The sequence below is a fragment of the Sapajus apella genome, unplaced genomic scaffold (assembly GCF_009761245.1).
Source record: "Sapajus apella isolate SASKATOON/1434 unplaced genomic scaffold, GSC_monkey_1.0 scaffold36, whole genome shotgun sequence".
Lineage (NCBI taxonomy): Eukaryota > Metazoa > Chordata > Mammalia > Primates > Cebidae > Sapajus > Sapajus apella.
Window position 1 is genome coordinate 32,693,634 of NW_022436976.1, and position 17,693 is coordinate 32,711,326.

The window sequence follows — 17,693 nt, forward strand, 5'->3', positions numbered from 1 at the left end:
CTTGCTTTAGTTAGATAACTTTTTTTTTTTTTTGAGATGGAGCCTTGCTTTGTCATCCAGGCTAGAGGGCAATGGAGCATTTCGGCTCACCACAACCTCCGCCTCCAGGTTCAAGCAATTCTCCTGCCTCAGCTTCCCAACTAGCTGGGATCACAGGCGCCCACCACCACATCCAGATAATTTTTTGTATTTTTAGTAGAAACAGGGTTTCACCATGTTGGCCAAGCTGGTCTCGAACTCTTGACCTCAGGTGATCCACCTGCTTTGGCCTCCCAAAGTGTTGGGATTACAGCCATAAGCCACCACACCCGGCCTAGTTAGACATCTTGAAACATGTCACCTGAATGCACTTGATGGTGCTGAAATGTCCACCTTCTTAAACTGTTAAGATAAAGTTAATTCTAAAGAGGACAGCAGGCCAGTCCTGAAGTACTCCCAGTTTGCTGCAGAATCTCACGTTTTTGGATGTTATATAAGGTCCTATTTGCCCCAGTTAATTCAACTTTTTTCTGCCTGTCTTGTAGACTTGCTGGCTCTTTTAGAACTCTGTCCAAAAGTGCAGGGAATATAACTTGTAAAGCCTCCCACAACTGACAGTATCTATGGGTGTGTTTAAACCAAATTTAGAAAGCTTACAATAAAGCATAGTAATAGTATTTATTAAAGAATCACAATCGCAAACATGAGAATAACTTATGGATTCTAGTTTAGTTCTTTTGTAATTGCAGAATTATATTTTTGCTGCTGTTATATTAGAGTCATTTTAAAATATCATCTTGAAATAGAATTGTGTATTTTAATCACTCACGCAAAGGTAAATTAACACTTTAAAAATGTGTGTGTTGCTTATTTTTTCCATAAGAATTATAAACATTAAACTAAACAAATTACCTATAATGGAATTGATTAATGACTATAAGCCCGCTGTCTTGGCCAGATGGTATACACAAACTTTTATATACTACAGAATGTTATTACACTCATGAAATTCTCTTGTCTAACCTGAATCTACATGCCATGGTGACAACAAGGTATATGTATTGTTATTAAAGTAAGTGGCCATGTCAAAAAACAAAAAGAAAGAAAGAAATACCCATGTGGTATTCAGGCAACAATGGGGAGCCCCTTACCTGTGTGGAGCTGGTTCTCATGAGCCCCGCTGCCAGCCCGGCCCTGCCCTGCCCTCTTCCATCCACACCCCAAGATTCACAGCGCCAAGCTCGCCCCATGGGCACCCAGCATCGCTCAGGCCCCCAAGGCCACACTTGGTGCCCCTGACCCTGAGCTCTAGGCAGCCCCTCACCTCGGGAAGCCCCCACTTAGCACACCTGCCCCTTGGCTCTGCGCAGCCCCTCACCTCGGGAAGTCAGGCGGTTGTTTTGCAGGTTCAGCGTCTCCAGCCGGTGCAGCCGGGAGAGCTCCTCAGTGTAGATCTTTTCCAGCTGGTTGTTCTAGGGGGTAGGGGGTAGCGAAGAAGCAGCATCAGCCTAGGGGGGTGTGCCCTGGACTCAGGCCCTTGCCGGCAGCTCCAATCCTAGAATCCAGTCCACCTGCTGTGCACCTCCCTTGGGATCCTCCCCATGGCTGTAGACCCTGGTGCCAGCTCTGGGCCAGGCCTGGATATGGGCTCTGGGGCACCACAGTGACCACAACAGGTGTGTGGGTCCTGCCTTCGGGGAGCCACACGTGGACATCAACAGGCAGTTCAGACTCAACGTGCTCTCTCCTCCAGACCTGCTCCTGGAGCATTCCCACCTCGTGACAGGCAGCCACAGCTGCTCCCCAAGCCAGAAACCACTTTTCCTTCTCTTCCTTGGCCCTACAGTCCCCTCTCCCCTTGGAACACATGAAAAGCTGAGGCAGGGACCACCTCCTCCAGAAGCCTTCCTGGATTGGGTTGGGGCTAGATTAGGAGGCTGCTCTGGGCCCCACACACAGCCCTTCCATTGCCATCTGGCATCTATCTGTTTAGGTCTCTGCCTCGCCAACCAACTGTAAGCACCTGAAAGGCAGGGAACACCAAGCCCTGCCCACATGGCCAGCACCCACACAGGACCAGAGGCCCAGTGCAGGTGCCTGAGGGAGTTGATGTGTGGATGAAAGGGCAAAGGAGCCAACAGTAAGAGCTGCCCTCAGAGTGGCCCTTTCCCTCCGTGCCTACCCTGGCCTTGGGCTCCCACGGTCCCCAGCTCAGACCCTCCAGTGAGGATGGCCGTCAGTAAGTCACTCTCCCGCACCGGGCCTGGTCGCCTCTGGAAACGAGTGCCGCAGCCCCTCCGTCTCCCCAGGGCTGCTGGGCCGCACAAGGTGAGGATGGGGCACTCTGCACCTGCACTCCAGGGTGCTCCTGGTCTGGACACTGTCCGACTTCTCAAGGTTCCAAATTCTAGCCTCCCCCTTGGCTGGAGACAGCGTTCCCTCCTCCGAGACCCCGGAGTATTCTCAGGGTGCGTCAAGTCTACTTTGCTCTGGTGTTCCTGGCCCTGTAGTGGTGGCTGCGCTTTCAGAGGGTCGGCTGCGGGGCAGGTCTGTGTCCACTTTCAGACAGAGCCTGGCTCCACTTACTGGGCCCAGCCCGGACTCCTCTAAGTAAGCAAAGCGGGTTTTATTGTATAATCACAGTGCTCTGTGACTAGGACACCAGGAGGGGCGTTACCTGCTGTGGCCAGTGCCCCTGAATCTGACCTGCCCCAGCACCCCGTGGCTGGGAGTGGAGAGCCACGCATATTGGAGGTTCTGGGTGAACAGGTTGCTGGGAGTGTCGGGGTTCTGGGATGGGAGCCAAGGGTGTGTGGGGCAGCCCCCGTGACCACGGGTGCAGCGCCGACCTCACCTGCAGGGACAGGTGGTTGGTGTGTTCAGGCAGGTCCCCGGGGAACTCACGCAGGTCGATGCCGCCACAGTCCACGACGCCCTCCTGGGAACAGGCACAGTCTCGAGGGCAACTGACCGCAGCTGGGCCAGGCACGGGCTCCTCAGGGCTCAGGACCAGCACCGGCTCCTCCTCCACAAATTCGTTCTCTTCGGGACTCAGGCTGTGGCTGCCGCTTCGGCCAAATCCCGGGCCCCTTGCGGCAAGCACAGGTCCCAGGTGCAGCTGTGGCGGCAGCAGCAGCAGGAGTAGCAGCGCCCAGCTCTGGGCCATAGTGCCTGCAGGGGGTGCCAAGTCAGATGCACCTGGGCGCCAGGGCTGACGGAACCTGTGAGGTACAGGGGACACAGCTGGGGCCCTCGAAAGTCATGATGGGGGCCCCCCTGGCTACAAAGCAGGGCCCACTTTGGACTGTCCTCCGTGCCCAGTAGATGACTGACTGAACGGCCCTCTGCACCTGCCCAACCCCACCAGGCTGCCTCCAGAGGCGGGCAACGAGGTGAAGCCCTGTCCTCGGGCAGGTCTGCAAAACCTTCTGCAGCCTTCAGCAGGCTTGGCCCCAAGGAGTCTGTACCCCTGTTTCCTAGAAGGGGAAGCCGAGGCATGACCTGGACTGTGCCGAGCCCTTGCTACCCTGGCACTGGCGGCACGGGAAGACCCTGAGCCTCCTCCAGGAGCCACAGGCCATGGTGAGCCAGCGCTGGCAGTGTGCATCCCGGCTCTCACGTTCACCATTAGCAGGTCTTCCTGACTTGGTCCTGACTCTTTTCCAATGGTCCCCTCAACTGCCCCAGTTCTACAGGACTATCGAATAGCTCCTCCCTCCAGGCCTTTGCAAGTGCTGTTCCTTCTGCCTGGGATGCCCTTCCTCTCTCTTGTGCAATCAGCATTTTCTTTTCTAGGAACCAACTCCAGGGCTGTGAACATGGGAAGAGGGGAAGCAGCGGGACTCTGAGATGCCCCAGGGCTCTCCATGACCATGTTCACCCAGAGCTTGGCATTAGTTGGGTTGGGTTTTGAATAGCAAAGGCGTCTTTTTCCCACACAGAGCTGTGAGCATCTCTCTGTCTGAGTATAGGTCAAGCCCAGAGCGCAGCACAGAGAAAGTATCAGTGATTACAGCTGCTGCTGCCCTTGCGGCCTCCCAAGTCCCATTCCTGATGTTTATCCCCTTAGCTGCCCTCACCAGGGCCTGATGTGCTCAGCGACCACTGCCAACCTGCCAAAAACCACTCCCCAGCATGGCCCCCAGGTGCAGCAAGGAAGGAGTACAGAGGATGATCTCAGGCCCACAGAGGAAGATGCTGGAAGATGCCAGTATCCCAGCAGTCCCATGGCATAGGCTCGGCACTGGGTGGGTTCCTGGGTTCTCTTTACAGGGACTCAGACATCTCTGGGCTGTGATAAGATGTGCTGGGAGCTCAGGTTCACTGACTCAGGTCCCACAGATCCCAGTTTGAGTCCCACCTCTGACCTTGTTGAGCCTCAGTTTCCTTGTCTGTACAATGCAGCTAATACATCTAAATGCACAGCTTCTGTGGAGTAAGATAACAGACGCAAAGCACCTGGCGCCTATTAGGTGATGAGGAGCTGCTGTCACCTCATCACCTGATGCGTAATTATGCACAGTAACATGCCCCACTAAGTGAGCAGCAAGGACAGCAGCAAGGACCTGCTGTGGACACCTCCAGCATGGGGGCATTCACTCCTGAGCTCAGTGGCCACAAGCCCCAGCTCAGGCTGAGCCTCCCTCCCCACCGCCAGATCAGACACCATGACCATAAAGCAGCTAGAAGGGCCTGGCAAGACCCTGGGCCGAGGAGGGTTTTGTAACCTGGGGAGCTTGGCAATGACGTTGATGTCTGCAGCTAGCGGCCAAAGCTGCAATCTTGGCTCGGTCTCAGCTCTGGCTCTTATGTGACTATAATTGTCTAGGCCTTGGCTTTCTCACCCACCCTTGGGGATAACAGCACTATCCTTAAGGGAAGACTGTGACGGGTCAGTGAAATGCATGTACTGCACATAGTAAGTGCTCAATAAACGTTAGCTTTTCCTGCCACTAATTGTCTGTTCGGTGGGCATAATCTGCACCCCTGCCATACCACTGCCCACTCCAGAATCTCCTGCTCCTGCTCCTTCCCCTTCCCTTGTCTAGCTCTTGCTGGGTTTTTTGTTTTTTGTGTTTTTTTGACAAGGTCTCTGTCACCCAGGCCAGAGTGCAGTGGTGCAATCATGGCTCACTGTAACCTTGAGCTCCTGGGCTGAAGTGATCCTCCAGCCTCAGCCTCTCAAGCAACTGGGACTACAGGGGTGCACCACCATGCCGGCCAAATTTTTAAACTTTGTGTAAAGATGGGGTCTCCCTATGTTGCCCAGGGTGGTCTCAAACTCCTGACCTCAAGTGATCCTCCCACTTTTGCCTCCCAAAATGCTGAGATTACAGGCATGAGTCACTTGGCCTGGCCCTTCGCTTGGGCTTTCCGACGCCATCCCAGGCTCACCTCTTCCCAGAAGATGTTACAGATATTCTACCCGCCTCTGAGTTCCTGCTGCCCCATGGCATCTGTGGCATTTCAAATACCACTTTGCTTCACTTGGTGGCTCAGCTAGTTCTCTGAATTAAGGGCCCATTTGTGTCTGGGCCTGAACTGGGTACTGGAGACACAGGTGAGGTGGAAAAGATCCCTGTCCTCCATCTGGAGGGGGCAGCAGACCCCGGTACCAATAACCACTGCCCACCCAGACTGGGGGTGGGCAGCGTAAAAAGGGTCCCAAGGAGTTCGAGGCCCTAGAGAAGACAGGAGGGGTGGCAGCCAGGCTTGCTTGGCCCTACAGATCCCCGTGGCATATAAAGACTCAGGTCTCAGCCACTGGCTCGCCAGGGAACCAGGGAGCCCAGCACACACGCAGTTTCCAGGCTCCAGGGATCAGTCGACAACAGTGAGTGGCGCCCACAGCAGCCTACCCCATGCTCGCTCCACCACAGCCCTGCTGCCCCTAGCCCCTGACCCAACATCAGTCTACAGACCATCATTCCCACAGTGCATCATAAACTCCACAGCCAGCTCAGCAGCCGTCAGCCCCTTGCCCATCTGACCCCACTGTAGTCGGGGGTTCTGAGAGGGAAGGCCCAGGCCCAGTCCCCAAATTCAATCAGGGCAGGAGGCCAAGGAGAAGAATCCGGGGGAAGGAGCTCTGGCCCCACATATCCTGTGTACTCACCAGGCAGGCTATTCTGCCTCCTTGCCTTCCGTTTTGTATCTGTAAAAATCTGTAAACTGCATCCATAAAAATATTTAATTTGTGTTAACATTCTGCACCATACTGAAAATGTTATCATCACCACTTTACAACTCAGGGAGCTGAGGCCCAGTGGGCTCAGCCAGGGAACAGCTGTTAAGTGGCAAATCTGAGCTCTCAGCTGAGGTCATATCAGCAATGCTACACTGCTCTCCCCAAGGCCAAGCATGACAGGGAGCTGGAGATCCACACAGAAGACTCGGCGTGGCTTCTGCCCTCCAGAGGCCCACAGCTGCACTGTCCACTCCATTAGCCACTTGCCACATGTGGCTATTGGGCACTTGAAATGTGGCTGGTTCACATAGAGATGTAAGTGTAAAATGTAGTGTACATGGATTTCAAAGATGTAGTGCAAAAAAGAATGTAAGATACCTTGTTAATATTGATGACATCAAATCCCATTTATTGTTATAGTGATTGCATGATAATATTGTGAATAGGTTAAATAAAGTTTACCAGTTTCATTTTACTCGTTAAAATATGGCTTCTGGCTAGATAAGGTGGCTTATGCCTGTAATCCCAGCACTTTGGGAGGCTGAGACAGGCAGATCACTAGAGCCCAGGAGTTTGAGAGCAGCCTGGGCAAGATGGCAAAACCTCGTCTCCACGAAACATACAAAAAATTAGCCAGGTGAGGTGGCATGCACCTGTAGTCTCAGCTACTCAGGAGACTGAGGTGAGAGGATCACCTGAACCCAGGAGGCCGAGGATGCAGTGAGCTGTGATTGCACCCCTGCACTCTAGCCTGGGTGACAGAGTGAGACTCTGTCTCAAAAAAAAAAGGCTTCTAGAAAATGTTGCATTGCATATGTGGCTTGCATTTGTGGCTCACATAATATTTCTATTAAACAGTGCTGGTCTGCAGCATTACATGTAAGCCCAGTATTATAATCCCATTCTAAGGGATAACTTTCAGGCAAAAGGGAAAGGGTCACACAAGCAAGGGAGTCCCAGAGGCAAGACAGTCCACACCCACAAGACCATCTGGTGGGGGATAGGGACTGGGAGTGATACAAACAGGCACAGTGGCCACAAGCCCAGGCCACGTAAAGGCCAGGTTAGGCAGTGTGGGCCTTCTCATTGGAAGACGAGGACCACTGAAGGGCAGGAACGTGACACAGGCAAGTTTGTGGGTGGACGTGAGGCTGTGCAATTGGGACAAGTGAGGGCAAAGGGGCCGGACCCTGGCAGAGAGAGAGGTGCTGGACTGCAGGGATGGAGAGGAGAAATTGGAGTAAAGGGAGAGGTAGGAAGAACAGACAGGGCTTCGAGAGTGGTCCCTCCAGCTTGGCCAGCCACTCTCAGGACTGAGAGGTCCTGGGCAGGTCCAGCCCTACTACCTGGTTTGTTGTGTCACCTTGGCCATACCACTGACCCATCTGAGTCTCAGTTTTCCCACTTGTTCGTTTCTTTTTTTTTTTTTTAAGTCAGGGTCTCACTCTGTTACCCAGGCTGGAGTGCAACAGCACAAGCATGGCTCACTGCAGCCTTGGGCTCCTGGGCTTAAGTGGTCCTCCCACCTCAGCCTCCCAAGTAGCTGGTATTATAGGCACGTGCCACCATACCTGGCACCTGGCTAATGTTTTATTTTTAGAAATGGGGTCTCACTATGTTGCCCAGGCTGTTCTTGAACTTTTGGCCTCCTGCCTCAGCCTCCCAAAGTGCTGGGATTACAGGTGTGAGCCACTGTACCCAGCCCTGTTATTCTAAGAATGGAGCAAGATAAGCCCACTTCCCCTTTCCCGGCCCAGTGAGTCCCCTTCTGTGTACCCAGTCATGTGGAAGGTGTGTGGGGAAGAACAGGGGAGCTCCCTGGTCTCCAGGAGTTTCAAGTGCACCCTGTAAGGAACAACTCAAACCCCTGGACAGTGGGGCAGCTCAGCGAGCAGTGTGCTCTTCCTCATGTGGAGCACTTTAGAGGCAGAAGGGCATGAGTTCCAATTCTGACTGCTGTGTAAGCCCGGATGAGTCACTTTGCTGCTCCAAGCCTCTGTTTACTAGTCTAAGAAATGGAGTTGGGAGCTACTTGTGAGAATTAAATGAAATAGCAGGCCCAGCTGTCATCGCTGGGTGACAAGTAAGTGTGACATACCCGGGGTTACTGCTACTGTTACTGAGAAAGTAAGGGGGACCCGCTGTCTCCCCCCACCTCCACCAGGGAACCAAACCTCAAGGCCAAAGAGTGAGATGAAGGTAGGACTAGAAGAAGGAAGGGGAAGGGAGACCCAAATCAAGAGGCGGACCCTCAGCCCCAGCACTGCCTTCCTTCTCCACTCAAACTCAGTGCAAACCAACTGACCACCTGCTCTGTGCTGGGCCCCAAACAGCTGCATCTCACTGACTGTCATAGAAATCCTGGGACTAAGTGTTCGTCTTCCTGTTTTGCAGATTTTGCTCAAGCACAAAGGGCTGGCATTGCTGCCATCCCTAGAAAGCTCCTACTCAAATGCCCCTGCTCAGGGAAGACTCTCCTGCCCCCTTGGCTGGGTTAGGGTGTTTCTGGGTGCTTCCACAGCAACTTTGCCCAGCTTTATCCTTCAAGGCTCAGCTGAACCTGCCCTGTCTCCCCAAGCATGGAGTGGGTGCTCAGGAAATGCTTGCTGAATGAATGACTATGAAAGGCAGAGTTGGAAAAGATCTAAAGATCTGCAATATGATCTGCTCTGACTCCTCCAGTTTGCAAATTAGTGTGTTAAAGTCAAGGCCAAGAGTAAAAGCCTGCCCAGAGCCTTGGGTTGGTCTTGAAGACTGAGCAGGGGTTCTCAGAAACAGCCCTCTAGGCAGAGGTAGGGTGTGACCAAAAGGCAGGTGTGGGGCTGGGGGAGAGGGAGGTGTGTTTAAGGAAGGGTCAACAGGGTGGGAAGCCTAGGTGGCCAAGGGCATCCACCGCCATGCTAGTGTTGATGACAGGGACTCATTGAGAGTTCCAAGCAGGTCACAGTCAGCACTCTCATGTATGACTCCACCAAGCCTAAAAGTGCCACCATTAGTAATCCCCTTCCCTAGACTCAGGCAGAAGGGATAAAGTATGCTCCCACAGATGACATGAACACAGTCCTATGACTTTGGCACTTCTTAACTTGCCCTCTAGGCTAGCAGAGACTGGGTCCTGGGCCCTAAGAGTGGACATGAGGAAGCAGAACTCCCAGACCAGTCCCCGCTCGTCTTTCCCAGGGCTGTCCACGGGCTCTTCTGAGTGACCTACCCCAGAGCGCTGTGCGCCTGCAGACCGTCTTGCCTCCTTGCTCACCATGAGCCCTCCTGCCTCGCCGCTGCCTTCCCAGTGTGGAAGCTTTCTATATAAGAGAGGGATAGGGGACAGGAACACCCAGGGGCTCTCCCAGTTCACACCAGTGGTGGTGCCTCTTGGAGCAGGGTAGACCACAGCTTCCCCTTCCCTAGCCAGCCGGTATTCCAAGGGCAGACTTCGCAGCTCAGGTTGTGTGGGCCCTACAGGTTCGTAAATTCACTCGAAGCGCTGGGCGCGCATCCTCCGCGCCTCCCGGACAGGATCAGTCAGTGACGCGCGCACCCGGGACAGGGCGCTCGCCCCTTGCGGCCGCGCCCGCTCCTTTCCAGAAGGCTGCGGCTGCCTCTCCTAGCCCCAGCCCCGAGGCTGCCAGGAGCCTCGCCGCCCCGCCACCACCTCTTCTTCCACCTGACGGCGCGTCAGGTATTCAACGCCACGATCTCGTCCCCAGCCCCTGGCCGGGCTGTGACTCGGAGACCTGCAACCTGGGGCTTCCGCTGCATTCGCAGGAAGGCGCTGACCTCGCTCCTCGTGGTTCGCGGATCCTCACCCCCTACTCCGTCCAGTTGTCCCGGCTGGGAAGCAGCCGCGTAGACAGACAGACGGACTCCAGGCCGCCAGCTGAGAGCTTTGGCTCAGCTAGTGGTTGGCGCTAAGCTGGGGCGGCACTGTGGCCGGGGAAGCCGAGCCCCGGAGGCAAACTTCTGCGCCTCTCCGGGCCTCAGTTTCTCTATCTGTAAAGAGGTCGGAAGCTGGACTTGCTAGGGGCCGGATTGGTTGACGTGGAAAGACGCGGAGATACTCCGGGTCAGAGCACTCATGACGGGGGTCCCCGACCCTGCACAGTTCCACCTGCCCCCCACATTCCCTGTCGCCCGCGACATCCTCCTACTCCAGCCCCCGCCCCCATCCGCCCTCAGATTCTTTCCAGATGTGTGCAGCGGGAGGGGCCTGGGGACCGGGACCAGCCTCCGCTCAGAAGAGAAGGCCCCTGCCTGGGTCGTGACTGCGCTGGGGTCGCACCCCAGAGGAGGAGATCTGCGGCTGTGCCTTCAGTGCAGGATCCTACAGAGCTGGTGAGATGCGGGGGCCCCGCCCCAGGCAGCTGCTGGAGCCATCCGGAGAGGCGGGGAAGTCTGAGAGCGCTGCCCGGTCTCAGCCCCCAGCCCCTCGGCCCACCCCGGCCGCCCGCGCCCTGTACCTGCTGCGCCCCGGCGCCGTGCCGCGCCCCGCAGGCCGAACGCGCTCCCCCAGTCTCAGCTGCGCTCGGCGGGCTCGGGCTCCTTCCATTCAAGTCAAGCAGGGCGCTCCGCGACGCAAGTTTTGTTGTGGGTTTTCTCTTCCCCGCCTCTCTCCCGCCCCCTCCCCCACTTCCCACCCCCCCGCGAGCATCTGCTGGACGCCGGCCTCCTCCGGACATAGGCGTAGTGTCCCCCCAGGCGCGGGCAGGAGAGGGCCTGCCCCCTCCCAGCGCAGGACTTGGCCGGGCCCCACTTCCCGGGAGGCAGAGCCGCCGCACCGACCCCTCTCAGCCCCGGCAGCCGCACCACGCCCCCGAACCCCCACCCGGGAGTCCAGGAAGGCGGGCTGTCTGGTCCGCGACGCTTCCTAGTTCCCAGCCTTCCGCACTGGAACTGGACCCCCTTTAGGCCCCGACACTTGAAAGGAGGGCCAGGAAGAGGGGTCCTTCCACCCAGTGCCTCTGAGCTGTATCTTCCTCATTACGGAGGATGTTGCAACCGCTCCAGGCAAGAGTACCTTTCTGTTCACTCCCCCACCCTGGGGTCCTGGGCCGTGGCTAACGGGGCCGCCAGCCAAGACCCTGCTGGGCCTTTTCCCGGAAAAGTTCCCCACGCTCCACCCCACCCTCCACTCCCATCCCTGTTGGCCCTGGGCCCACAGGCTGGTGAGCCTTGAAGAATGGTAAATTGGGCCGGAGTCGGGGGCATGCAGATCCCAGTCACAGAGAAACAGGGCGGGTGATCAGTGAGCCCTCACGCCACCATATTGCTCCCAGGAGCTGAAAATGTTTCCAAGTAAAGGAGCATTAACTACTACCAGCTGAAGCAACACTGTCTGGCGCCAGGGGCTTCAGCAGTGGAACAGGAATGGGGCTGGGCTTAGGTGGTACTTGGCACTTCCACTGTGTAGCAGTCCTCTTCCCCTTACCTGCTCTGGCTGTGGGCAGGGTACCCACAGTTGCCTCACCTGGCTGCCCTTCCACTGGAGAGGGAGAAGGATACAAGTCACAGGTGGGCCCCCTTGCTCAACCTAAACCTGAATGAATGAATGGCCCCTGTAAAGCAGCTCCAGACCTTTCACTGGCTGCACCCCCATGGCAGCCTGGTTATACCACATGCGTTATGCTCTGCCTTCACAACTCTGCAACGGAAGAACTGCTGCTGCCTCACTTTATAGAAAAGAGCCTCAGAAAGGAAACGTGACTGAGTAAAATGGCCATTAATTTGCAAAGCTGGGATTTTGAACCCAGGTTTACCCTCCTCCACAGCCCAAGTTCTTCCCACGGTGCAAACAGGCAGGTAACTTGAACAGGCAAATGTAGAGCCGGATTTGAACCTAGGACTTTCTGTTTCCATTATGCCAATAACTCAAGAACTTAGCAAGAATCGGGGGGGAAAATATTTTGCCTTCTTTGGCCTCAAATTCCAGCCTTTTCAGAGCTCAAACTTAACAAGAGTTGGTATGATTCACAGCATTGGACCTGGACCAACACAGAGATGCATCTCATGTCTTCTCCTGAACATTGAGCCTAGATTCAAGTAGAGCTAAAAGGACAGGATTCTGCTAACTTGAATACCCACGAACTAAAACCCTTCTAGGACAATGAGAGCCAGAGCATATTGAGTGCCTAATAAGTGACAGGCACCATCCTAAATCCTTAAAATATTCATACTAACCTTGTGGGGAAGATACTCTCTCTACCTATAACTGCTAGGGCCAGGGTGTTTCAGGGGCCAGCCACATGGCACACCATACACCCAGTCCTCACCACCTCCCAGAGAAACAGGCTCTTCTGTGGAATGCTCAGCCAATGCCCATATGTGCTTTGTGGTTGGCACAGCTGCAGGAGGAATCACTTTGAGTGTCTCTGGTGGAAAAATGGAGGCAATCTTGGTGCTCTAGAAGCAAATCCTCTTTCAGAAGGATTGTAAAGGCAGAGTTTGAAATTGAGGTTTCCTGAATCTACCTGTGCTGCTTCAGTTCCTTCATGCTGCTCCTCCATTTCAGCTCCTGTTTGATATTACTGAACTACATAGTGTCAAGTACAAGCTTTAAAGTTGGAGCTTGGTTCAAATCCTAGCTAGGTTCAAATGAATAGAAAAATAGTACCTACACCTCACAGTGTGTCCAAATTGGAAAATGCAAGTACAGAACTTTACATAGTACCTGGCACATGGTAAGTGCTCGGTAAATGGTAGCTATTACTACAAAACTATCACCCAGACCTGACCAAATAGCCAGGAAACATTATTAAACTAGAAATGACAAATGGCAAGAATTAAACAGAAACCCCTGCACTGCCCAGGACAAGTGCCTTCTAATTCAAAACAATAAGAAACAAGAACATTCCGAAGAGGAGGGAGAAAAGACATACACACAGTAGACAGAGCTAGGAGTAAAGAACAATAAGGCTCTCGGTGGGGGTTGATGATGAAAAACGGGAGCCGAGGAGCAACAAGCTCTTGTTATACCTCATCGTCAGAGAAGAAAATAATTCCTCCTAGCTTGAGCTGTGGGCTGAAGACCTTATGAAGCAGTACAGTCCCAAATACTGAGCTACAGCAGCAGCTTGATTTTCTGGACATTTAAGGAATCAAATCACATGGTGGTGTTTGGGGCATATGAATTCCATCTGAAAGATCTTGATGAAAGGCAAGACTCATTAGGGAACAAGAAGAGAATAATGAAAAAAACCTCCAAGTCAAGTACACAGGAGTCTCCAGTCAAGTACACAGGGAGTCTCCTGGGCTCCTGCAACATCTCGTACAGACTCTTTGTTAATACAGAATTTCTTGCTGTATTGTGTTTTTCCTCCTTCTTCCACTGGATTGTGAGTCCTCCAGGGCAAGAATCTCATGTTCTGTAAGCTCCCCCTCTCACCCTAAAATACCACTGTGATAGGCAGAATGCCGCCCCCCTCAACCAAAGATATCCATACCTTAATCCCTAAGACCTTTGAATATGTTACATGATGAAAGGCACTTTGCAGATGTAATTAAGGTTATGGACTTCAAATTAGGGAGTTTATTCTGGATTATCTCGGTGGGCCTAATCTAATCACATGAGCCCCACAAAACCAAGAACTTTCTCTAGCTGGAGGGAGGGGAAATGAAGCAGAAGAGGTCAGAGAGATCTGAAACATGAGAAGGACTTGACTAACTTTAAAGAGGAAGGGGGTCATAAGCTAGGGAATAAGGCAGCCCCCAGAAGATGAAACACCCCTAGGCTGCCAGGAAGGGAACAGGGACTTCAGTCCTACAAGCTGCATGAAACTGAATTCTCCCAGGATCTGAACAAACGTGGGAGCCTCCAGATAGGAAACCAGGGTGGAAACATCTCGACTTCAGCCTTGTGAGACCCAGAGCCAAGAAACCAGTCAAACCCAACCAGACTTCTAGGTTACAGAACTGTGGGATGATAAATTTGTGATCCCTACTTTGTGATCATTTGTTTCAGCAACAATAGAAAATGAGTACAAACATTAATAACTAAAACTGGCACAGCACTTTCCCACACACAGTTTCACTTGATCTTCACAGCAAGCGTGATGGTATTATTGCCCACTCATTTTGGAAAAGGGATGCTCAGGGAGCATTTGCAACCTGCTCAGGTGACTCAGCTAATGAGTGCTTGGGTCGGAATTCAAACTCAGTCTTCAGGTTCTAACTCCGGTAAGAGTTGTCTCCCACACTGTGGCCAGCCAACTAGCTATTACCTTAACCTAAATAAAAATGGATAAAAAAAAGACAAAAAACAAACTCAGACTGCTTTCATACTACAAAAACTTGAAGCTTTTGAATACTCATTTCTTTGGAAGATGGTTTCTTCCAAAGGTACGTCATGTTTCTTCTAAAGTAAGTTATGAATCAGTCAGGGTAGAAACAAGCAAAAAGACCTCAAGTCCTCTTTCTAGCATATAGAAGGAAAAAAGGCTTTGATCAACTGCAAAAGGAGAAATCCTCAAGAGTGGCTGTCAATGAAATACCACTTTCTCCTGTTCAGATGATCTTTCAGCCACTGTTAAGGTACATCTCCCACAATGAAATGCCCTGTTTTTGCCAGCTGAGTCTAGAAACATCTCTGTGGTTGGGGCTTCTAGTCCACTCATGACCGATTTTTATTGTCTGGAAATTCAATGGTATTCAGTCTGAAATTTCTCTTTCTATATTTCTTCCCCTTACTTCTAATAACTAAGCAAAATAATTCCTTTCCCTGTTTGGTCTTTCCATCTCTCAAATATTCAAGAACTGATATCACACCCTGCATTTGGGGTATCATTTTGCCAAGCTTAAGGCTTCTTTCAGCCTGCATAAGTCAATTGTTCCTATACTACCGTGTCTTCATATCAAATTATTTTCTATTTCTGTTCTAATGAAGTGTCTAGAGTGGTACAGTGCTCTGTACACAACAGAAGGTGCCATATTCCAAAAGGCGAATTATACAATAACTTCCAGAGAAAGGAAAAAACATCACTGGTAGTTGGTTAGACAACTACCTGCAATTTAAATAAACAGCAGACTACAATCAGTTTCCCCCAATTCTACATAAAGGTTCATGGCCACAAATTCAGAAACAAAAAGATCAAGCAAGTACTACATGCTGCTGGAAACAGTACTGTGAATATTTACAAAGTGTTTAAATGACCTTTAATAGAACAGATAGACCAAATGCACATCACTTTTTGCAATAAGTTTTGGTTATATTTTTGAAAAATTATTTCCCCTAGAAGTCTGGCTAAAATTCCATACCAAATTAAACTTCCAGCCAAATGGAATCAGACTCCACATTTCTTAAGGGCCAGAAATATGGCCCAATATTCTTTGCTCTTACCAAGAACTAAAGAGCTATTTGTTTGCAGCAGTCTCCAGATAGATATGATACTGGACTGTTCCAGAAGATTTTGTAACTCTCTATTGAGAAAAACTCTAAAATTTGGCCAGATGCGGCTATAGCTCCTAATAGCTCATAAATCTTTCAGGCCCCTCATTAGATGTTAGTACCATACCCAGCATTCCTCATTCCTATCAGTGTGGTCTCTAAACAAACTGAATCCCACAGGGTAATTTGCCCAGAGGTACAATCTGGCTGTATCATTTTTTTTTTTTTCTAGTCAATAACATCAAGTAACTTCTCTGTGTTCAAAAAGCAATCATGGCATGGGCAGCTAGAATTTAATCTTTGGCTAAAATGCAAACCTTCTGAAAGTCAAACTAAATAATTCTATATCCATTCACTTAAGTATAGAGATCATTAAATTTTAATGGTTCTTGAGGAAAACATAAGGATGTAAACAGTTAATAAAAGCAAATTATCCTCATTCTGAAGCCAGCTGATTATGTGAACTCAAAAGATTATCACAAAATGTTCCAATGAATAAATTTCTTCATGTTAAAAAAATTCCTCAAATAATGGTAGGCAGCATCTACTCAGTCAGGGTATAAACAAGTAAGCAAAAAGACCTCAAGTCCTCTTTGTAGCTTATAGAAAAAAAAAAGATTTGATCAATTGTGAAAGGAGAAATCCTCAGAGTGGCTGCAATGAAATACCACTTTCACCTGTTCAGGTATCTTTCAGCCACTATTAAGGTACATCTACCACAGTGAAATGCCCTGTTTTTGCCAGCTGGGTCTAGAAATATCTCTGTGGTTGGAGCCTCTAGTCCACTCATGACCAATTTTTATTGTCTGGAAATTTAATGGTATTCAATCTGAAATTTCTCTTGCTTATTTTTTTCTATGACAAAGTGACTCTTTTGTCATACCCCCACCTCTACATGGACTTGACATGCTAGCCATGCTTTCCCTTATTTTTCCTCTACACATCCAACAAAAATTGTAGAAATGTGAGATTGTGAATTCATCTGAAAAAGTACAGCAACAAGACTTATGCTTTTAATGCACAAATAACCCACTATGCAACTTTTTATTTATTTTGAAACAGGGTCTCACTCTGTCACCCAGGCTGGAGTGCAGTGGCAGCAATTTCCTGGCTCAAGTGATTCTCATGCCTCAGCCTCCCAAGTAGCTGGGATTATAGGTGTGTGACACCACACCTGGCTAATTTTTGAATTTTTAGTAAAGACAGGGTTTCACCATGTTGGCCAGGCTGGTCTTGAACTCCTGGCTTCACGTGATCTGCCCTCTTAACCTTCCCAAAGTGCTGGGATTACAGGTATGCACCACCATGCCCAACTCCACTGTTTTTTTTGTTTTGTTTTGTTGTTTGAAACGGAGCTCATCCGCCCAGGCTGGAATACAATGGTGCATTCTCGGCTCACTGCAACCTCCACCTCTCAGGTATAAGAGATGGCCAGGCACGGTGGCTCACGCCTATAATCCCAGCACTTTGGGAGGCCAAGGCGGGTGGATCACGAGGTCAAGAGATTGAGACCATCCTGGTCAACATGGTGAAACCCCGTCTCTACTAAAAAAAAATGCAAAAATTAGCTGGGCATGCTGGTGAGAGCCTATAGTCCCAGCTACTCAGGAGGCTGAGGCAGGAGAATTGCTTGAACCCAGGAGGCGGAGGTTGTGGTGAGCCGAGATCGCGCCATTGCACTCCAGCCTGGGTAACAAGAGCGAAACTCCGTCTCAAAAAAAAAAAAAGAATAAAATAAAAATTAATTTCTCATAGAACCAAGAAGAGAAAAAAAAAAGAGATTCTCCTGCCTCAGCCTCCCGAGTAGCTAGGATTACAGGCATGTGTCACCACGTCCAGCTAATTTTTTGTATTTTTAATAGAGATGGGGTTTCACCATGTTGGCATGACTGGTCTCAAACTCCCAACCTCAGGTGATCCACCCACCTCGGCCTCCCAAAGTGCTGGGTTACAGGTGTGAGCCACCTGGCCCAGCCCACTTTGTTTTTAAAAACATAAGGGCAGGGCTCAGTGGCTTATGCCTGTAATCCCAACATTTTGGGAAGCTGAGGCGGCAGATCGCCTGAGGTCAGGAGTTGGAGATCAGCTTGACCAACAAGGAGAAATACCGTCTCTACTAAGAATACCAAAAAAAAAAAAAAAAAAAAAAAA

At 51.1% G+C, this 17,693-nt stretch overlaps 1 protein-coding gene across 3 annotated transcripts in view; it reads right to left on the reverse strand.

Moving 5' to 3' along the window:
* PODN (podocan) overlaps nucleotides 1-16,639 on the reverse strand; it is a 28,893-nt gene extending 12,254 nt beyond the window's left edge. Inside the window, exons 1-3 of one of the 3 annotated variants that reach the window (XR_004274693.1) lie at nucleotides 10,624-16,639; nucleotides 2,834-3,200; nucleotides 1,358-1,451 (exon numbers count right to left, since the gene is read on the reverse strand). Coding sequence is in view for 1 of the 3 variants with exons in the window: in XM_032296972.1 (XP_032152863.1) it covers nucleotides 1,358-1,451; nucleotides 2,834-3,200; nucleotides 10,624-10,712 (550 nt within the window). In the remaining 2 variants the exon portion in view is untranslated. Of the gene's footprint in view, nucleotides 1-1,357; nucleotides 1,452-2,833; nucleotides 3,201-10,623 lie in introns of those variants that run through there. The other 2 variants (XM_032296972.1, XM_032296973.1) reach the window with 2 other exon arrangements.
* Between the last annotated feature and the right edge of the window lie 1,054 nt (nucleotides 16,640-17,693).